Source organism: Macrobrachium nipponense, chromosome 43 (assembly GCF_015104395.2).
Source record: "Macrobrachium nipponense isolate FS-2020 chromosome 43, ASM1510439v2, whole genome shotgun sequence".
In the NCBI taxonomy this organism is placed as follows: domain Eukaryota; kingdom Metazoa; phylum Arthropoda; class Malacostraca; order Decapoda; family Palaemonidae; genus Macrobrachium; species Macrobrachium nipponense.
In genome coordinates, this window is record NC_061104.1 from 38639363 (window position 1) to 38662903 (window position 23541).

General features: G+C 38.6%; 1 protein-coding gene across 3 annotated transcripts in view; it reads left to right on the plus strand.

Moving 5' to 3' along the window:
* The window catches only part of LOC135213667 (solute carrier family 23 member 2-like), a 92914-nt gene that overhangs the window by 40298 nt on the left and 29075 nt on the right, over positions 1-23541 (plus strand). For 2 of the 3 annotated variants that reach the window (XM_064247728.1, XM_064247729.1), the window contains exons 2-3: positions 17053-17247; positions 18720-18877. In XM_064247728.1, coding sequence (XP_064103798.1) covers positions 17053-17247; positions 18720-18877 — 353 coding nt within the window. Of the gene's footprint in view, positions 1-6641; positions 6864-17052; positions 17248-18719; positions 18878-23541 lie in introns of those variants that run through there. The other variant, XM_064247727.1, reaches the window with a different exon arrangement.

Genomic DNA, 23541 nt, shown 5'->3' on the forward strand with positions numbered 1-23541 from the left:
GTTCCTTGAGGTGACATATCACATTTTAGTGAACAAGACCACAGTTGATGGTCGAAAGCTTTAATCCTGTACAAGAAATATATATATTTTAAACTACAAGAGGATTTTACTTCATTGTGGATTGTATCCACACATATATATATATATATATATATATATATATATATATATATATATATATATATATATATATATATGTATATGTATGTATATGTATAGTAGTATGTATATATATATATATATATATATATATATATATATATATATACGTACATACATCATATACATATATACTATATATATAGATATATATATATATATATATATACTATAATATATATATAATTATATATATATTGTTGCATGCATCACTTCTTGACAATTGCATTTTCGACTGTTTTTTAGATTTTTCCAATAAAACTACGAATAAAGTAAAAGGGAAAAGCAGAAGGTTGTTTTCCATTTTGAATTCAGGTGTTTTGCCCAGGGCTGCTTTCAGGCCACCTGCATTTGGTCATAACACATGGGAAAGGGGAACGGAATAAATTTTCACACCAGCCCACCTTCTATTGTTTCATTTCCCTTAGGGTCGCAATACCCCATTAACACCTCCGCTCCGGCGGCCGACCCCTTCTGATCTACCGGTGGGTCATTCAGGATCTGACCTGACCCTTGCCTTTCGCACTTAGTGACTGCATATGCAACCTTTCTTTCCCTTGCGGCGCCCTCTTTAGTGGTAGACACTGAGGACACCCAGTTTCTGTCGAAATACTGTTCTCTTCCAGTGCTAGCCGAGGATTAAGAGGGTCTCCTTTGAAGATAGATGCCGCCTATCAGAAGAAATCCAAGATGGCGGCCACAGACAGGGAAATAAAAGCCCTAGATTTACCTCAGAATTCAGTAATGCTGGAGGCTTTAAATAGCACAGTAGCAGTACACAGTAAGGCGGTAGGCCCTGTCACAATACCCTACTTCTGTGGGTATCTCCAGACCCAGCTGGACATAACGAGCTGAGAGAGACTCATCAGACTCAGTACCCTGGGTTAAGCAAGAAATCTATGAGTTCTTCCATTTTGGACACTCACTCCAGACGAAGTTCCACATAAAGCCTCGTTGCATACCATGTCACATGACGCTTGTGCAACCATACCATTCCAGTAGCGTCCTGCCTACCTTTATTGGCAGCAAGAAGATACGTCTCCTCAATGACCGCTTCTGCCGACTCATTCTACAACGAGTGTCAAATCCAATGACTCAATCAGGTAAAGTTGCAATAAACCGTATATTGCACTAGATATCAGTGTCTGTAATCCAGTCCCTATTCCTAAAAATCCACTTCATTCCCATTCATGGAATCTCATTTTACATTTGAATTTTGTCTCCCAAGTTCCATTCCAGTGAACAGAGAACTTTCATTGTTGTGACAAAAATATTCGTGTTACTAAATGAAGTGATATAGTCATATTCGTAATTAGAGAGTTTGTTTTAATGGGCGACAAGCTTCGAAAGCTTGTCGCCAAATACAACAAATATTTACTTGAAACGTAGTGCACATTTTATAAAGGTTTGCTTTTGCGCTTGTGCCGCGAATAAAGTAAATTCTTGCGACACCTTAGCATCAGTCATTACAACTTTGACTGTCTTGTAGATTTACCGGCAGTGCTGTTGTTTCTCTGTGTGTCAAACAACGTTGTTATCAGACAAAAATGCCAGTCTCATATTTTTCAAGTGATAAACATTGTGTAGAATGGTGCATTTCTCCCTGCTGTTCTGTGTCATCATTTTTTACCTGGTGTGGCACTAGCTAGTCTTGTAGATCTTTAATGTAATAGAGAGTGCCAAAGGATTCTGTAGAAACTCCTGTAATATTCTTGCAATTTTTTAGTGAAATTATACTTTATTTTAGCGAACACATAGTGCATCTTTGAACCAATTTGGTAGCTTGGTATCTTTTTACAGCAACACTTACTTTTCCGTTCGCTGCCCAATTTTGTTGATTCATCATACTCACTGATTACGTTGTCTTGTTCAAAAGTCACCCATTTTGAGCAAGGTCATTGACCAGTCAAATCAGTTGTAAATCCTAAACCTTGGACCCAACAAAACTGCGGCTGGCATGCAAATTTATAAAGATATATATATACGCACACAAGTTAAATACTATTATTATATATACTAATATATATATAGATCCTCTATATATATATATATATATTATATATATAGCAGTCGCCAAGAACCTGGCGCCGGGCAACCATAGGGCGGCATTGTATGAACCGTAATATCATTGTTAACTTTCATCGCAGAAAAAAAGAGCATATTTGGAATCCTCGTGAAAAGTTTTATCAGAATAATGTTTTTTTTCCTATGACTAATATTAAAGAGGTTAGCATGGACAGACCTCTGGACGGGTATTTGGATCATAAAACGACACACGGTTATTTTTCACCACAGAAAAAAAAATTAGAGCAAATTTTGAATCCTTATGAAAAGTTCTGTAAGGATAGCTGTCCGTTTTCGTTCATTTTTTAAATGAGTCTCCACTTTAAAAGGAACATACATTCTACAACGTCAACATTCATGAAATGTGCAGATACATTTTGCAATAAATTTGAAAATCTTGTAATTCATCATTTTCTAAAAAAAAAAAAATGAACATCACTTCAGTGTCTATCCGCTGTCGTATCCAAGCAAGATGACGCATTTTCTTCTTGCCGTGATAGAGGTTAGCAACTAGACAAGTGGCTTGTCAATGATTAGATAAACATTATCACTGAATGTAATGCGTCATTCATGACGGGTGTAGTGTGGATTCGCTTGTAATGTATCATGAGAGAAAACTTTATTCAGTCTGAGCTTCCAGTGCAGAAAAGAAAAGGGTAGTATTCAGTCGCGCTCTAGGTACTACTGAAGTGTAAGGCACATTGGATGTAGGAAAATGTCTAGATAATAAGACCGCTCTCTACCGAACACTTTTCCCGTATCATTCTACCTATAGTCTTTAAAACGTGACTCGGATACTTCAGTTTAACCCCGTAGGAAGGTAATGTCGTCAGTGCACTTTATGCGGTGCGCTGTAGTCATTACTTAAGGTTCTTTGCAGCGTCCCTTAGGCCCCTAGCTGCAACCTCTTTCATGATCTGTTTCTTCCATATTGCTTTCCACCCTCTTCTGACAGTATTGTTTCGCAGTTCAGTTGCAATTTTTTCTTCCTGTTACACCTTTCAAACCTTTTTACTATCAATTTCATTGCTGAATGACGTCATCACAGATCCCAGCGCTTGGCCTCTGGCCTAAATTGTATGTTCTATTCTATTCTTCTTCAGTTAATTAAGGAAGTTTCGAAACATAACTGGAACGTCTTTTGTTTAGACGAAAATACTCAAACAGAAAACACCTCAGTTTTTCTTTCCCTTCTGAAAAGCGTTCGAGACCACAGGGAGAGAACAGCCTATTTTCATTTGAATAGACACATTTAAAAACAGTGATAATCTGCAATTTGCATTTGCATAAGCGGCCGTGACTCTCAAAAGGATCTTTGTACTTAAAGAGACTTAATTTACCCATTGACAATACAAATTTCAGTAGTAAAGGAACGTTACACTAGTTCCATCGAATCTGGGTTATCATGACTATCAGGTCAAAGCGTGACAGATATAATTTCCAGATTTTTTTTTATTTATTTACTTAATTAATAACTTGTGTATGATCAAGTTTTGTCACAAATGAAGACGGTGGATGTGATCTGTAGGAGCTGCTGGGATTTAAAACTTGACAATAAGATTCTTTTGGACTTTGGGTCAAGGCCTACATATTAGCGTCCTGTAGAGTGGTAGTGCCGTCAGTGCACCTTACACGATGCACTGTAGGCATTACCTATGGTTCTTTGCAGCGTCCCTTCCTTAGGGCCCTAGCTGCAACCCGTCGTTCCTTTTACTGTACCTCCGTTCATATTCGCTTTCTTCCATCTTATTTTCTTCAACTTTCCCCTAACAATTGATTCATAGCTCAGGGGCAAAAGGTTTTCCTCCTGTTACACCTTTGTGACCTTTTACTCCCCATTTCCCTTCCAGCGCTGGATGACCTCATAGGTCCCAGTGCTTCCTCTTTGGCTTAGATTTTATATTCCTTTAGGAGCTCAACAGAATACCCTTGTTTTCTGTATCGAAAGCTCAACTTCATACCAGTTTCTTTTCTGTACCAGAAGCTCAACTGAATACCAGTTTCTTCTCTGTACCAAAAGCTCCACTGAATTCTAGTTTCTTTTCTGTACCAAAAGCTTAAATGAATACCAGTTTCCTGTCTGTGTCAAAAGCTCAATTAACTACCAGTTCTTTTCTGTATCAGAAGCTCAACTGAATACTAGTTTCTTTAACGTACCAAAAGCTCAACTGAATACCAGTTTCCTTTCTGTATCAAAAGCTCAAGTGAATACCAGTTTCTTTTCTGTATCAGAACCTCAACTGAATACCAATATCATTTCCGTATCAGATGCTCATCTGGACACTAGTTTTCTGGAGTGTCATTGCTGGAAAGAACTGAAAGGAGGATGGAGTGGTATGGTCCTGTAGTTCTCATGGATGAGGATGCTCTGGTTAATAAGGCTTCGGTTGAATGAGAATTAGACCGAATGGCACAGTAGATTGCATAGATGCCCAAAACAGAAGATCCTACCTATAGGTAGGTGGGATTAAGGGTGTACAAAGAAGGACCTACCTACGTCTAATGCCAGCTGGGAGTTACAGAGTGAACGATGTGAAATATCTAGGCGTTTTGAAATACACTGTCAATGTGACACTGTTTGTAAGAATGTGTGTGTACGTGTTCCTGTGTGTGGGCTTGGAGGTTGAATGATTGATTAATTGGTTTCATATCAAACTTGGGGCACGATTATTTGGGTCGAGAGAGAAAGAGAAAGAGAAAGGACAGACTATATGCATTCATTTAAACACAAATTCAGATACACAGAACATACACGTATATGTATGTATATAAGTATGTATACACACATACGTGTGTGTAAAACTTTATTTTCAACCACCGTTTCAAAGCAGGGCTCAGAGCTAGAATACAACGTAACAGCAATTAAAATCAATACAAAAGACTCGGTAAACATAATTCATGTAAAAGTATAGACAGAATCGTAGCATGAAAGTGAAAACCAACCTAACCCCACAAAGTAAGAAACTGAGTGACGGAGAAGCACCAAAAGGACGAAGCAACGGAACAGCTTCTGCTATAGACAGAGGGGCAGACTTTGAATAGTCAGTCTTCTTCTGCCTCTCTGTTTATAGCATCAGATGTTTCTTCGTCCTTTCGGTGCCCTTCTTGGTCACTCAGTATTCCCTCTCTGAGGCGTTAGGTTGGTTTTAAATTTTATGTTACGATTCTATTGTCTATATTTTACCATTAATGATTTTTGCTGAGTCTTTTGTATTGATTTTAATCGCTTTTATTTTGTATTTTAGCCCTGATGATGAAGCCCTGCTTTGAAACAGTCTTCCTCCCTACTTCCGATCTGTCGGTAGATGGCAGATGTTCCGGTGCAATTACCTGGCCTCGTGGGGTTCCAAATTTCACGTGCCTCCCACGTGGTTGGGACTGGGCTTAATCCTCGGACGCTGGCTTAATCGGCTTGGTAATCTGTCGAAGATAATGTCCGGCAGCAGTGTTTGTGGAAGAGAAAGCTGTGAATTATAGAGATCATTCATAGAGGCAGTGGAAGGAGCATAGGGTGGCTACTGTTTTATGGATTCAAATGAATATCTAATGTTATTTTGGCTTGGAGATGTTCATAACTTAGAAATATATATATATATATATATATATATATATATATATATATATATATATATATACATGCATTAAGCTGCAAATGTTTTTTAATATAGAATTCGGTCTACTCGGAATTAATATATTTTCATATATGTTAAACGAGGGGGAATTTTTTAGTTGTTGAAAATAATTTCGTCAGCTAGAAAAATCCAAATTCGGTTAACATATATGAAAATATATTAATTCCGAGGTAGAGCGAATTGGATATTAAAGAACATTTGTAGCTTAATGCATGTCATGAATCAAGGTTGATGTGATAAAAATTCATACACACACACACACATACATATATATATATATATATATATATATATATATATATATATATATATATATATATATATATATATATATATATATATATATATATATATATATATATATATATATATATATATATATATATATATATATATATATATATATATATATATATATATATATATATATATATATATATATCGTATATGTGTGTGTGTTTACGTACGTATGTATGTATACTACATATACATACATATACGTATACGTGTGTGTATGTGTATCTACTGTGTATCAGAATTTGTTTAAATGTATGTATACTGTTGGTATTAATCTCTCTCTCTCTCTCTCTCTCTCTCTCTCTCTCTACCCAAATAATCGTGCCCCAAGTTTGATATGAAACCAATCAATCAATTATTCAATCCCCTTACCCCCACCACACACACAATCCTACAAACAAGTGGCACATCGACACTGAATTTCAAAAAGCCTAGCTAATTCCGACCAAGGTCAGGAGACCCACGGGCTAGTGTCTAGACCTAGGCCCGGCCCATAATGCTCGGATGACGCGAGAGAAAGAGGGGATCATCGTAGAAGAAGAGGAAAGTGTAATCCCGCACTTCAGTGACAGAAGAGAAGCCATTGGATGCGTAAGAAGAAGCCTTGCTAAGTTACAATACATTCTTGCTGGCTGCCACCAGACTCGTCTGCTGCCATCGATGGATACCAGGACCTGGTGCCTCTGTCGTCAACGGAATGTTGTTGGTTCTGTAAGTCTCGTGAAATTTGTGTATGTGCGCGTGTGTGTCGGAACGGTCTAGGGTTTTTCTGGACATGTCAGGTTTCCTGACTCTTTTGCCTGATTTTATGGAAATTCTAGTTCTTAGTTTTGTGATCTACTGTTATTATTCAAATATGAGCCATATTCACATAGAAAAAGCCAGCGACGGCCATTGACTTGAAATTCAAGCGTCCATGATGACTTACCAGTTTCTGTTTTGCCTGATTTTGCGGAAATTCTACTCTAGAGTTCGGTTGTTGCTTCGACAATGACATACCTTCTTTTTGTTTTCATATGAGTTAACTGATAGTTGATATGGTTTACCATTTCATCCAAAGAATTCGTTTCGACAGTGGTGTTGTTTCAGCGCTAAGCCGAGTTTAAGCTCAATCTCCAAGATATGGATGGCTCGTATCAATCTTGGATTTCGACTGAAGTTAACTGACGTGAAACAGGATTATGTAGTGGTCCACAAGAGAATGCCAAGGACAAAATGAGTGGGAAAAACTAAAGTATTGTAGAAATGCTTCGTAAATCACTCGGGGAGCGTAAAAAAAAAAAAAAAAAAAAAAAAAAAAAAAAAAAAAAAACTGCTCTCTTTAGGAGGATGTGAATTAGAAGACGCCAATGAAGAGATACTGTCTGAATACATTGCAATGCTGTGTCAGCGGAGTCAATTACGTGATGATTGTCTACATGCATAACTAAATGATGCTAGTTTAAGTGGGTTAAGTGGAAATTCCTCCCTGTTTTGGAGTTTTGCAGCCAGTGTCTCAGTTTTTTTACACTCTACAGCGTTTTTCAAATTGTGGGTCACGACAAAAAAGAAGGAAAGAAAAAAAAACGCAAGTGCAGAATATCAACTCTAGTTTTACCGATTTCTCCCATGACAAGACAGCCTTTTTTTACCAATCAAAACATAATCGTACATATTATTATGAATTTGTTATGCATATACAAAAAAGGACTTTATCGCAGTCGAAATAACTTCAAGGTTTTGTCCAAGGCAATCGACAGTCTCTCACCCCGTCTTTTTTTTTTTTTTTTTTTCTTTCTTGAATCCTTAACTATCAAACAAGTTCGTCATTTACAACTCTGGCAATCGACAAACACTCTCTCTCTCTCTCTCTCTCTCTCTCTCTCTCTCTCTCTCTCTCTCTTTTGTCTTGAATCGCTATTCGCTAATCATTAAACAAGGTTGTTCCAAAATCGAATGGCTAGTCGCCAACAGTTTCTTTCGTAACATAATTTTTCTTATTTTTTCTCAGTCTTTACAATTTGTTTACTTCATCAGACTTTGTTCCCGCACTTTTATTCATGAAGGTAAGCTCGTATCATACTTTAGTTTTTCCACCGAGTTTATCTGTCTTGTCCGTCAACAGGTAGGCGGAGATAATATAATATTCTCTAAAGTGCTTCTATTAGATATGCTTTGAATTTTATATCTGTCCATTTTGGTGCATTGCGAAAGCTTTGAGTTAATTTTTCAAGATTTTGAAAGATTTTTCAAGCGCTGATAACACTGGTAGTAAACAGGGGGCAGCAGATAGTATAAAGTCTTGCTAACGCACTTATGATACACATCTCAGTCGCTCTTTTGATGCTAAAAAAAATTTAAAATTAAATAAAATAACGTGCTTACGTGAAAAACGCGACACGCTTAGATCGTGGTTATCCGCGCTATCGTAAAACGCCGGTCTAGTCGTCCACCAGTCATTTATACCTATAACAGTTGGTGATATGTTAAATTTGAATGAGGATTAACAAAATCAGAATCCGGAAATTTGGAGGATTACTATATTTAGTCATATTTCTCACAAGGTCATGTACTTATCCTTTTTATATTTTATGAGGTGTCCCTGTCCTAAAATATAGGTTCTCAATAAATGGATACGATGTTTCGCTATTTGTAGTCTCATTTTGTGTTCACTTTCGATTAAGAACAAAGGGGAATTTCCACTACTGAGTAAAAAGGCTATTCTGTTTTATTGCCTTTTGCAACTACCTACTTGTGTGAACTGGGATTTTCGACATTAACTCAATTAAAGACGATGGACAGAAACAGGCTCAACAATGCACCTGATGTGCGTGTAGCCTTGTCTTTTCCTGTTCCCAACTGGAATCAGGTGGATTTTCCCCTATTCCCAACTGGAATCCGGTGCTTTTTCCTCTGTTCCCAACTGGAATCAGGTGGATTTTCCTCTGATCCCAACTGGAATCAGGCACTTTTTCCTCTGTTCCCAACTGGAATCCGGTGCTTTTTCCTCTGTTCCCAACTGGAATCAGGTACTTTTTCCTCTGTTCCCAACTGAAATCAGGTATTTTTTCCTCTGTTTCCAACTGGAATCAGGTGATTTTCCTCTGTTCCCAACTGAAATCAAGTACTTTTTCCTCTGTTCCCAACTGAAATCAAGTGCTTTTTCCTCTGTTCCCAACTGGAATCGGGTGATTTTCCTCTGTTTCCTACTGGAATCAGGTACTTTTTCCTCTGTTCCAACTGGAATCAGGTACTTTTTCCTCTGTTCCCAACTGAAATCAGGTACTTTTTCCTCTGTTCCCAACTGGAATCAGGTACTTTTTCCTCTGTTCCCAACTGGAATCAGGTACTTTTTCCTCTTTTACCAACTGAAATCAGGTATTTTTTCCTCTGTTTCCAACTGGAATCAGGTGATTTTCCTCTGTTCCCAACTGAAATCAAGTGCTTTTTCCTCTGTTCCCAACTGGAATCAGGTGATTTTCCTCTGTTTCCTACTGGAATCAGGTACTTTTCCTCTGTTCCCAACTGGAATCAGGTACTTTTTCCTCTGTTCCCAACTGGAATCAGGTACTTTTCCTCTGTTCCCAACTGGAATCAGGTACTTTTTCCTCTGTTCCCAACTGAAATCAGGTACTTTTTCCTCTGTTCCCAACTGGAATCAGGTACTTTTTTCTCTGCTCCCAACTGGAATCAGGTACTTTTTCCTCTGTTCCCAACTGGAATCAGGTACTTTTCCTCTGTTCCCAACTGAAATCAGGTACTTTTTCTCTGTTCCCAACTGAAATCAGGTACTTTTTCCTCTGTTCCCAACTGGAATCAGGTACTTTTTCCTCTGTTCCCAACTGAAATCAGGTGCTCTTTCCTCTGTTCCCAACTGGAATCAGGTACTTTTTCCTCTGTTCCCAACTGAAATCAGGTACTTTTTCCTCTGTTCCCAACTGAAATCAGGTACTTTTTCCTCTGTTCCCAACTGAAATCAGGTACTTTTTCCTCTGTTCCCAACTGGAATCAGGTGCTATTTCCTCTGTTTGCAAATGGAATCAGGTACTTTTTCCTCTGTTTCCAACTGAAATCCGGTACTTTTTCCTCTGTTCCCAACTGAAATCGGGTGCTTTTTCCTCTGTTCCCAACTGAAATCAAGTGATTTTTCCTCTGTTCCCAACTGGAATCAGGTACTTTTTCCTCTGTTCCCAACTGGAATCCGGTGCTTTTTCCTCTGTTCCCAACTGAAATCAGGTACTTTTTCCTCTGTTCCCAACTGGAATCAGGTGCTTTTTCTCTGTTCCCAACTGGAATCTGGTACTTTTTCCTCTGTTCCCAACTGGAATTGGGTACTTTTTCCTCTGTTCCCAACTGGAATCAGGTACTTTTTCCTCTGTTCCCAACTGAAATCAGGTACTTTTTCCTCTGTTTCCAACTGGAATCAGGTACTTTTTCCTCTGTTCCCAACTGGAATCAGGTACTTTTTCCTCTGTTCCCAACTGAAATCAGGTACTTTTTCCTCTGTTCCCAACTGAAATTAGGTACTTTTTCCTCTGTTCCCAACTGGAATCAGGTACTTTTTCCTCGGTTCCCAACTGAAATCAGGTACTTTTCCTCTGTTCCCAACTGAAATTAGGTACTTTTTCCTCTGTTCCCAACTGGAATCAGGTACTTTTTCCTCGGTTCCCAACTGAAATCAGGTACTTTTTCCTCTGTTCCCAACTGGAATCAGGTACTTTTTCCTCTGTTCCCAACTGAAATCAGGTGCTTTTTCCTCTGTTCCCAACTGGAATCAGGTGCTATTTCCTCTGTTCACAAATGGAATCAGGTACTTTTTCCTCTATTCCCAACTGAAATCAGGTACTTTTTCCTCTGTTCCCAACTGGAATTTGGTGCTTTTTCCTCTGTTCCCAACTGAAATCAGGTACTTTTTCCTCTGTTCCCAACTGAAATCAAGTGATTTTTCCTCTGTTCCCAACTGGAATCAGGTACTTTTTCTTCTGTTCCCAACTGGAATCCGGTGCTTTTTCCTCTGTTCGCAACTGAAATCAGGTACTTTTTCCTCTGTTCCCAACTGGAATCAGGTACTTTTTCCTCTGTTCCCAACTGAAATCCAGTGCTTTTTCCTCTGTTCCCAACTGGAATTGGGTACTTTTTCCTCTGTTCCCAACTAGAATCAGGTACTTTTTCCTCTGTTCCCAACTGAAATCAGGTACTTTTTCCTCTGTTTCCAACTGGAATCAGGTACTTTTTCCTCTGTTCCCAACTGAAATCAGGCACTTTTTCCTCTGTTTCCAACTGAAATCAGGTACTTTTTCCTCTGTTCCCAACTGAAATCAGGTACTTTTTCCTCTGTTCCCAACTGGAATCAGGTACTTTTTCCTCTGTTCCCAACTGGAATCAGGTACTTTTTCCTCTGTTCCCAACTGAAATCAGTGCTTTTTGCCTACTGTTCCCAACTGGAATCAGGTGCTATTTCCTCCGTTCCCAACTGAAATCAGGTACTTTTTCCTCTGTTCCCAACTGGAATCAGGTACTTTTTCCTCTTTTCCCAACTGAAATCAGGTGCTTTTTCCTCTGTTCCCAACTGGAATCAGGTACTTTTTCCTCTGTTCCCAACTGAAATCAGGTGCTTTTTCCTCTGTTCCCAACTGGAATCAGGTGCTATTTCCTCCGTTCCCAACTGAAATCAGGTACTTTTTCCTCTGTTCCCAACTGGAATCAGGTACTTTTTCCTCTTTACCCCACTGAAATCAGGTACTTTTTCCTCTGTTCCCAACTGGAATCAGGTACTTTTTCCCAACTGAAATCAGGTGCTTTTTCCTCTGTTCCCAACTGGAATCAGGTGCTATTTCCTCCGTTCCCAACTGAAATCAGGTACTTTTTCCTCTGTTCCCAACTGGAATCAGGTACTTTTTCCTCCGTTCCCAACTGAAATCAGGTACTTTTTCCTCTGTTCCCAACTGGAATCAGGTACTTTTTCCTCTTTTCCCAACTGGAATCAGGTGCTTTTTTCCTCTGTTCCCAACTGGAATCTGGTACTTTTTATCTGTTCCCAACTGGAATCAGGTACTTTTTCCTCTGTTCCCAACTGAAACCGGGTGCTTTTTCCTCTGTTCCCCACTGAAATCAGGATCTTTTTCCTCTGTTCCCAACTGAAATCAGGTACTTTTTCCCCTGTTCCCAACTGAAATCAGGTACTTTTTCCTCTGTTCCCAACTGGAATCAGGTACTTTTTCCTCTGTTCCCAACTGAAATCAGGTACTTTTTCTGTTTCTAACTGGAATCTGGCACTTTTCCTCTGTTCCCAACTGGCCCAACTCGGCACTGGAATCAGGCACTCCTGTTTTCAACTGAATCAGGCACTTTTTCTGTTCCCCCAACTGGAAGATCCCAAAGTCACTTTTTCCTCGTTCCCAATAATTTTTCTGGAAATCAGGCAACCCTTTTCCTTTTTTCTTGTTTCCCCCAACTGGAAAATCAGGAAGGAGGTTTTAACCCCCTTTTTCCTTCCCTTGGTTTCCCAAATTTTTGAAGGAATTGGGTGCTTTTTCCTTTGTTCCCAACTGGAATCAGGCACTTTTTCCTCTGTTTCCCAACTGGAATCAGGCACTCTTCTCTGTTCCCAAATGGAATCAAGGCACTTTCCTCTGCTCCCAACTGAATCAGGCACTTTTTCCTCTTTCCCTGAATCGGGACTTTTTTGAGTGTTTCCCCCACCCCCCCCCTGGAAATCAGGCAAGTTTTTTTCCTCTGTTCCCAACTGGAATCAAGCACTTTTTTCCTCTGCTCCCAACTGTAATCAGCACTTTTTCCTCTGTTCCCCAACATGAATCGGCACTTTTCCTCTTTCCCTCAACTGGAATCAGGCACTTTTTTCCTCTGTTCCGCAACTGAATCATGGACTTTTTCCTCTGTTCCCAACTGGAATCCGCACGTTTTCTCTTGTTTCCCAACTGGAATCAGGCACTTTTTCCTCATGCTCGCCAAACTGGAAATCAGGCACTTTTTCCTCTGTTCCCAACTGGAAATCCAGGCACTCTTCCTCTGTTCCCAAGCTGGAAACCAGGGCCTTTTTCCTCTGTTCCAACTGGAACAGGCACTCTCCTCTGTCCCAACGGAATCAGGCACTTTTTCTCTGCTCCCAACTGGAATCCTGCACACTCCTCTGCTCCCAACTGAATCAGCACTTTTTTCCTCTTTCCCAACTGGAATCAGGCACTCTTCCTCTGTTTCCCAACTGAATCAGGCACTTTTTCCTCTGTTCCCAACTGGAATCAGGCACTCTTCCTCTGTTCCCACTGGAATCAGGCACTTTTTCCTCTGTTCCCGACTGTGAAGCAGTACTTTTTCTTCTGTTCCCAACTGGAAATAGGCACTTTTTCCTCTGTTTTCCCACTGAATCAGGCACTTTTTCCTGTTCCCAACTGGAATCAGCACTTTTTTTCTCTTGTTCCCCAACTGAATCAGGCACTTTTTCCTCTTTCCAACTGAATAGGCACATTTTCCCTCGTTCCAAATTGAAATCAGGTACTTTTTCCTCTGTCCCAATTGAAATCAGTACTTCTTCCTCTGTTTCCAACTGAAATCAGGTACTTCTTCCTCTGTTTCCCAATGGGAAACAGGTACTTCTTCCTCTGTTCCCACTGAATCAGGTACTTTTTCGCTGTTCCAATTGAAATCAGGTACGTTCTTCCTCTGTTCCCAACTGGAATCAGTGCCTTTCCTTTGTTCCCAACTGGATCAGCCGCATTTTCTGTTCCCAACTGGAATCAGGTGCTTTTTTCCTCTGTTACCAACTGGATCAGGCATTTTTTTTCTGTTCCAACTGGATTCAGGCACTTTTCCTCTGTTCCCAACTGGAATCAGGTGCTTTTTCCTCTGTTACCAAACTGGAATCAGGTTTTTTTTTTTTTTTTTTTTGTTTGGGCTTTTTTCTTTTCCCAACTGGAATCAGACACTTTTCATCTGTTCCAACTGGAACTGGAATCAGGCCCTTTTTTTTCTGTTCCCATCTGGAAATCAGGCGCAATTTTTCATCCTGTTTCCCAACTGGAATCAGGCACTTTTTCTTCTGGTTCCCAACTGGAATCAGGCACTTTTTTCCTCTGTTTCCCAACTGGCTGGAATCAAGGCACATTTTGTTCCTGTTTTCCCAATTGAAATCAGGTACTTTTTCCTTCTGTTCCAATTGAAATCAGGTACTTCTTCCCTCTGTTCCCAACTGAAATCAGGTTACTTCTTCCTCCTTGTCCCAAATTGAAATCAGGTACTTCTTTCCTCTGTTTCCCACTGAAATCGGTACTTCCTCTCTGTCCCAACTGAAATCAGGTACTTCTTCCTCTGTTCCCAATTGAAATCAGGTCTTTCCTTCCCTTTCCCAACTGAAATCCAGGTACTTTTTTCCTCTGTTCCCAATTGAAATAGGTACTTCTTCCCTCTGTTCCCAACTGGAATCAGGTGCTTTTCCTTTGTTCCCAACTGGAATCAGCCGCTTTTTCTGCTCCCAACTGGAATCAGGTGCTTTTTCCTCTGTTCCCAACTGGAATCAGGTGCTTTTTCCTCTGTTCCCAACTGGAATCAGGTGCTTTTTCCTCTGTTCCCAACTGGAATCAGGTGCTTTTTCCATCTGTTCCCAACTGGAATCAGGTGCTTTTTCTGTTCCCAACTGGAATCAGGCACTTTTCCTCTGTTCCCAACTGGAATCAGGCACTTTTTCTGTTCCCAACTGGAATCAGGCACTTTTCCTCTGTTCCCAACTGGAATCAGGTGCTTTTTTCCTCTGTTCCCAACTGGAATCAGGCGCTTTTTCCTCTGTTCCCAACTGGAATCAGTACTTTTCCTCAGTTCCCAACTGGAATTGGGCACTTTTCCTCTGTTCCCAACTGTATTCGGGCATTTTTTAATCTGTTCCCAACTGGAATCGGGTGCTTTTATTCTCTGTTCCCAACTGGAATCAGGTGCTGTGTCCTCTGTTCCCAACTGGAATCAGGTGCTTTTTCCTCAGTTCCCAACTGGAATTGGGCATTTTTTAATCTGTTCCCAACTGGAATCGGGTGCTTTTATTCTCTGTTCCCAACTGGAATCAGGTGCTTTTTCCTCTGTTCCCAACTGGAATCAGGTGCTTTTTCCTCTGTTCCCAACTCTAATCGGGCATAATAACTGTTCCTAACTGGAATCAGGTACTTTTTCTCTGTTCCCAACTGGAATCAGGTGCTTTTTCCTCTGTTCCCAAATGGAATCAGGTGCTTTTTCCTCTGTTCCCAACTGGAATCAGGCGCTTTTTCTTCTGTTCCCAACTGGAATCAGGCGTTTTTCCTCTGTTCCCAACTGGAATCAGGCACTTTTTCTGTTCCCAACTGGAATCAGGCACATTTCCTCTGTTCCCAACTGGAATCAGGCACTTTTCCTCTGTTCCCATCTGGAATCATGCACTTTTTCTGTTCCTAACTGGAATCAGGTGCTTTCTGTTCCCAACTGGAATCAGGTGCTTTTTCTTTTCCCAAATGGAATCAGACACTTTTCATCTGTTCCCAACTGGAATCAGGCACTTTTTCTGTTCCCAACTGGAATCAGGCACTTTTCCTCTGTTCCCAACTGGAATCAGGCACTTTTTCCTCTGTTCCCAACTGGAATCAGGCGCTTTTTCCTCTGTTCCCAACTGGAATCAGCCGCTTTTTCTGTTCCCAATTGGAATCAGGTGCTTTTTCCTCTGTTCCCAACTGGAATCAGCGCTTTTTTCTGTTCCCAACTGGAATCAGGCACTTTTCATCTGTTCCCCAACTGGAATCAGGTGCTTTTTCTGTTCCCAACTGGAATCAGGCACTTTTCCTCTGTTCCCAACTGGAATCAGGTGCTTTTTCTTCTGTTCCCAACTGGAATCAGGCGCTTTTTCTTCTGTTCCCAACTGGAATCAGGCACTTTTCTTCTGTTCCCAACTGGAATCAGGCACTTTTTCTTTTGTTCCCAACTGGAATCAGGCACTTTTCGTCTGTTCCCAACTGGAATCAGGTGCTTTTCCTCTGTTCCCAACTGGAATCAGACGCTTTTTTCCTCTGCCCCCAACTGTAATCAGGTGCTTTTTCCTCTGTTCCCAACTGGAATTGGGCACTTTTCTTCTGTTCCCAACTGTAATCGGGCATTTTTTAATGTTCCCAACTGGAATCAGGTGCTTTTATTCTCTGTTCCCAACTGGAATCAGGTGCTGTGTCCTCTGTTCCCAACTGGAATCAGGCGCTTTTTCTTCTGTTCCAAACTGGAATCAGGCACTTTTCCCCTGTTCCCAACTGGAATCAGGTGCTTTTTCCTCTGTTCCCAACTGGAATCAGGCGCTTTTTCTTCTGTTCCCAACTGGAATCAGGTGCTTATCCATCTCATTAAATGATATTTGTTTTTCCCAATATTATTGACTTATCTGTGAGTCGGAATTTCCTTCAAATTTACTTTCTAAAAACAGTATTACATTCATACGACTAGATGCTTTCAGTTCGAATATGTGCTGAATATAAAGAAAATATACATATAAATTGTGGATACTAAATAAATGAAATTAGTGAATAGAATTTGTCTTTGATTTATCACCCGTGGGCATAATGGGTCACAATGCAAGTTGGGTTCTTGTTTGGGGCACCATAAAAAACGTTTGAAAATGCTGCCTTGGGCACCTAGCTGCAACACCCCATCCCTTTAACTGTACTCCTGTTCGTATTCTCTTTCTTCCGTCTGACTTCCCTTAACTCGCTCCTAATAACTGTTTCGTAGTTCAGCTGAAAAAGGTTTTCCTCCTGTTACACTTTTTAAACCATTTCATTTCCAATTCCCTTCCAGCACTGAATGACTTAATAGGTCCCAGCGCTTGGCCTCTGACCTAAATTCTATGTTCTATTCTATATGACCACTTCCGATTTTAATCGTCATTTGCTTCATCCCTCACTCACAGCTGTGTTCGAAATGTTCGGGGAGTGAAGAGCAACCACCCGACGAAAACGGCGCAATGTTAACCCCTGAAGAACAGGCGCAGCAGCTTCAGTCCACGACAGCCAAGGAGCCTCCTCGGAAGAAGGCCGCGTCCGATTTCCTGTATTCGGTTGAGGACAATCCTCCGTGGTATGCCTGCATCATCTATAGCCTGCAGGTAAGCTGGTCGTTTTCCTTGACGCTTTTTACTGAATGTGAAATAACTCCTTTACACTTTTTACTGAATGTGAAATAACATCTTTATGCTTTTTACAGACTGTGAAATGTGCTTTTTACAGACTGAAATAAGTCCTTTACGCTTTTTACAGACTGTGAAATAAGTCCTTTATACTCTTTACTGACTGTTAAATAACTCCTTTATGCTTTTTACTGACTGTGAAATAACTTGATGCTTTTTACAGACTGTGAAATAACTCCTTTATGCTTTTGACAGACTATGAAATATCTCCTTTATGATTTTTACAGGCTGTGAAATAACTCATTTATGCTTTTTACAGAATATGAAATAATTCTTTTATGCTTCCTAGAGACCATGAAATCACTTGCTTTTCACAAACAGAAATAACTCCTTAATGCTTTATACATACTATGAAATAACTCCTTTACACTTTTTAAAGGCTAGGAAATAACTTATTTACACTTTTTACAGACATTGAAATAACCCCTTTATACTTTTTACAGAATATGAAATAGTTCCTTGACCCTTTTTACAGACTATGAAATTGCTCCTTTAAGCTTTTTACAGACTGTGAAATAGATCCTTTACACTTTTTGCAGGCAATAAAATAACTCCTTTATGCTTTCAACAAATTATGAAATAACTCCTTAACACTTTTTACACACTATAAATTAATGCTTTTAAGCTTTTTACAGACTCTTAAACAACTCCTTTACGCTTTTTAAAGTCTGTGAAATAACTCCTTTATGCTGTTAACAGACTGCGAAATAACTCCTTTATGATTTTTACAGACTATGATATAACTCCTTGATGCTTTTAACAGACTATGAAATAACTCCTTTACGCTTGTTACGGACTATGAAATATTTCCTTTATGATTTTTATATACTATGAAATAACATTTATGTTTTTTACAAACTGTGAAATGACTCCTTTATGCTTTTTACAAAATAAGAAATAACTCCTTTCCGCTTTAACAGACTATGAAATAACTCCTTTATGCTTTTTACGACATTGAAATAACCCCTTTACTCTTTTTACAGACAATTAAATCACTCCTTTACATTTTTGACAGACTATGAAATAACTCATTTAAGCTTTTTACAGAATATGAAATAGCTCCTTTACACTTTCTACAGACTATTAAATAATTCCTTTACACTTTTTACATAGTATGAAATAGCTTCATTACACATTTTGCTGACTATGAAATAGCCCCTTTACACTTTTTACAGGCTATAAAATAACTTATCTTTATGCTTCCTACAGACTATGAAATAACTCCTTTGTGCTTTTTACAGACTATGAAATAACCCCTTTACACGTTTTACAGACTATGAAATAATCTACAGTTGTTATGAGTTTCATTTTGCCAAATGAAGTTACAAAAATCCTGTACGTATAAACAAACATACTGCGTTTAGTGCTAAATTTACAGTCTCTGTTTACAGCACTATCTGTCGATGGTCGCGGGAACCATTTCCATACCGATAATCCTCTCCTCTTACCTCTGCCTCGACGAGGACAACCCAGCCAAAGGCCATTTGGTCTCGACCATCATCTTCATGTCTGGCCTCATCACCCTGCTACAGGCAACGTTTGGCGTCAGGTAAGTGGTCACGAGGGGCTCTTCTCCCCAAATCTTACAGTCCTGTCTCCTCCCCAGAATTTACTATTGTGTCCTCTCCATAAAAGTTATAGTCATGTGATCTCCCTAAAAGCTATAGTCATGTCTTCTCCCCAAAAGTTACAGTCCTCTCTGCTCTTCTCCCCAAAAGTTATAGTTCTGTTTTCTCTTCTCTCCTTCTCTCCAAAAGTTACAGTCTCCTCCTCACTCCATTAGATTCATCAAGAGTTTGTTCTCATTAACTTCTCAGAAGTACAGTAGTTTTCAGAAGAAATATCTATGTATTTCAAGTTTCGCGTAGTTTGAGTTCCGCATGCTTGCAGAGGGATGGATGCTAATGTTAAAATTATAAGGGATTCTGGGATTCCGATTTGTCAACCCTTTTCTTGACGGGAGACTTTGCAGGCGACTTTGCAGTATTCCTAGTGCCATGGGGATTGCATTGCACAGTTAAGTTAGTTGGGGGGGGGAGATCAAGCGAAGATGCAATGCATTACTAACCGAATACTTTTTTCCTTGCATTTTAATACACTTTTTATCTGTTAACTTTTTTTTCTCCTTTTTTAATAAGCGAGATCTTTCTGTATTTCGCTTTACCACCTCTCCCTAATGAACACCTTAATATTCTTTGGAAGCTTCAATTCCAAGTCGGTGGCTCCTATGATGGGCTTGTTCCATATGAATAGGGTTCTTTATCTTCTGAATAATAATAATAATAATAATAATAATAATAATAATAATAATAATAATAGGGGTCTGGTGTAGCTAACAACTGGCTTGGTGAGATGGGAAGAGTGGCTAGCTAGTGCCACTAATGCATAACTTTTTTTTTTTCCATTTTGCTGTCCACCCTCTCCTAACAACTGTTTCATTGTGCTGCTGCAAAAGGTGTTCTTCCTGTTACACCTTTCAGACCTTTCTACTCTCAATTTCCCTTTCAGCGCTGAATGACCTCATAAGTCCCAATGTTTGGCACTTGGCCTAAATTCCATATTCCATCTGTTGTTTTTTTTTTCTGCGATGGGAAAATAGAATTTTACGACAAACTCTCGTCGCATGCTCCATGATCAGGAGAGAGAGAGAGAGAGAGAGAGAGAGAGAGAGAGAGATGAGAGAGAGAGAGAGTAGAGAGAGAGGTTATAATAATTAATAATAATAATAATTACAATAAATACAAATTACATTGCAGTTTACATTAAAACTTAGATATTTACATGTGCCTTCATAAAAATTTACATCATTATAAAACATAAAAACATAGATTTACTTTATACAACTTTAAGAACAATAAAGAATTTGTGACATATATAGGTACATCATAAAAGTAATTAAAACATTGAAAATTTTGCATATAAAATATGAATCTTTTTATAATAGTACTTGAGGTTCAATAAAATTCTTACCTTGATAAAATATTTGTTATAAAAGTTACAGCATATCTACTCTATAGTATTAAAATTATCTTTAGCATGATTATAACATTTCGATTTCAAAATTACTTATGAAATACAGGTACTTATAAAACTAGAGTTATGAACATTTATCTTAAAATGGAATCTAAAATTCATAAATAGTCTGCTAAAATCGAGTAAAAGTGTAAAAGAGCTCAATTAAAATATATATAAAGTTTTACTATAAAAATTATTTGGACAATAGATACTTTTTCAAATTCAGTTTAAAAGAGTTAATATTAGTTAATGCTTTTAGTTGGTTTGGCAGTTTGTTCCACACTGATGGACCCCGCACAACAAATGCTCTGCTTCCTAGATCAGTGTTGGTTCTTGAAACAAAAAGGTCATCATTAAATCTAGTTTGTCTGTTACTTCTATCTCCAACTCTTATTAGATTAAAAAGCCATGGTGGAATTAGATTATGTAAAATTTTAAAGATCATGACACATAAATCAAAATCAATCTTCTGTTTGATTGTCAGCCATTGCAAGTTATTTAAAATTGGAGTTGCATGATCATACTTCTTGGCTTTCCCATCAATTACTTTTGCTGCAAAGTTTTGAAGCCTCTGTATCCGGTGGAGCTGCTGCTTAGTTGTCGAGCCCAGATCTTTAAACAGTAGTCAAGAATGCTCACGGCAAGAGACCGAACGACCATTCCCCGCATTTCACTATCAAATCGGTCCTTAATTCTATTTAAGTATATTAAAGTACCATTTACCTTCCTACAAACTTCATCTATATGACCGTCAAATAGCATATACTGGTCAAAATATACCCCAAGATTTTTTACTTTAATGCTTTTCTCAATTGCAAATCCACTGAAATTTATTTTTGTGTCTTCAGGAATTTGGGATATGAACTGCCTAGAGCCAATGAATATACATTTAGTTTTAGACTCATTAATATTTAATCCATTAATTTGAAAATAACATCTTGCCATTTCTAATATTCTTTCTGCTCTTACTATCAAGTTATTTAGTTCATTTATAGTTCCAGTCATTAGAAGTTGACTGTCATCTGCGAATTGAACCAAGATGCAGTCTCGCACAGCAGTAGCCATATCATTTATATAAATTAGGAAAAGTATTGGCCCCAAAATAGATCCCTGTGGAACTCCGAATTCTACTGGTTTAGGGAGGTATAACATCGCCTAATCTCACTGACTGGTAACGATTTTCTAGATAGCTTTGAAACCAGAGAGGGTCAATTTTTAATTGTGTACATTTATGAAGTAAAATATTATATTGTGGCTAACGCTATCGAAAGCTGTAGAAAGATCCAATAGAATAAGTAAAGATATCTTTTTGTCGTCGATATTTCTGTAAATAGTTTCTGTAACTTTCAATAACGCAGTTTCAGTAGAGAGATGAGACCTAAATCCATGTTGAGTGTGAGACAGTAAATCATTTTCCTCGAGATATTTTATGAGTTGAATTGACACAATCTTTTCTAGAATTTTAGCTATAATGGGCAAAAGTGATATCGGTCTGTAACTCTACATTATCTGCATCACCACTCTTAAAAAAGGGCAGAACGTGGGGCAACATCCAGTCACTTGGATAAAGGCAAGTCACTATAGAGGTATTTACTATGACAGTTAAGTAAAACGCAATTATCGGTAAGGCGTCCGAATGAAACGGAGGGATATCAAATCAGATCCATAGGCTCCCGTGTCATTAAGCTCCCCAACTTCTAAAATAACTGTTTCGACATCAACTGGCTGTGGCCTAAAAAAAGTCATTAAGATTCTCATTAACTATATTCGACTCATTTCTTAAAAGTTTGAAGTATTGCTCCTATCTAGATTTTGCTGAGATTTTTCAAAGGCTGTCCTACCAACACTTGAGAAATACTGGTTGAACTCTTCCACTTTTTCCCTCTTATCATTATAATCAGGTAAACGGGCATTATTATTTTTTAATAGGCACATTGCCATTACAGTTACGAAATTTATCTTTAAAGTGTTCCGACTTACTAGCTTTAATCAAAGTATTAACCCGCTTCTTTTCGTTTTAGTAATGATCTTGTAGTGTTTCGTTTGAATATCTGTTTTAGCTTCTCTTTTGTAGGTCATCTCTAGCTTTCATTTCTGCTTTAGGTTATTATTTATCCAAGGGGCTGGAGGGCCGGGTAATTTCTTGGGTCACAAATGGTGCACATTCATCCAAGCAGCAAACAAAGGTTTTGGTAAAAATATTAACCTGTACATCCACATTATCAGTTTGTAGAATACAATTAAAATCTGGAGCCTTATTTAGTAAAGTACTACAAAAACTGTCCTGACTGTAATGCTTAAGACAACGAAAGGTTCTTTTGACAGGTATTCTCCTTGGCTTAGAAATATCAATTTGTAAAGTTACTAGCTCATGATCAGCAATGGGACAGGAAATCACATCTGAATATACAATCATTTGTTGTTTGTTTGTAATGACAACATCCAATAATGTCGAGGACGTGCTTCTTATTCTAGTTGGCTTAGTTATTGTTTGACAGAGATTTAACTGATGTATTATTTTACTTAATTTGTTGTTAGGAACAAGCATATCCTCATTTAGATCACCCAAAACGAACACGGGTTTTTTACGTAAAGATACATTTTTAAAAGTTTCTTTAAGATAATCAAAGGAGGGTGTCAAAGCCTTTGGATGCCGGTAGACACACCCAACAATAAAAGATGGTAATTTCTTATGCTGTATACTAATCCAGACGTCCTCAACACCATTAGCTTTCTCTACATCTGTCAATATTCTATTAACCTTCAAATCATTTCTTACATATACTAATGTTCCTCCCCCTTTTCCATAGTCACACCTATATACATTAAAATTCTTAACATGAATGAACTTATCTTGAACAGACAAATCTAACCAGGTTTCGCTACACAAAGAATGTCTATGTTTCTTTCCAGTATTAACAGTTCTATTTCATCAATATGGGCTAATAATGACTGTGCATTTATGTGTTCTATAGTTAACTGATTACGTATTTCCCTCCTTACAGTAGTCGCTTCTATAGTATCACCTGGGGCACATTCTTCTTGGCCATTTTCCTACTGAACATAGCTAGAGAGAGAGAGAGAGAGAGAGATAAAATGTACCCCTTTAAGTATAGTCCGTGAATAAGACGCAAGAGGCGTTTCACAATATCCAAGGAATTTTGGTTCTTGGCGTTTCAGGTGTCAGATTACCGTTAC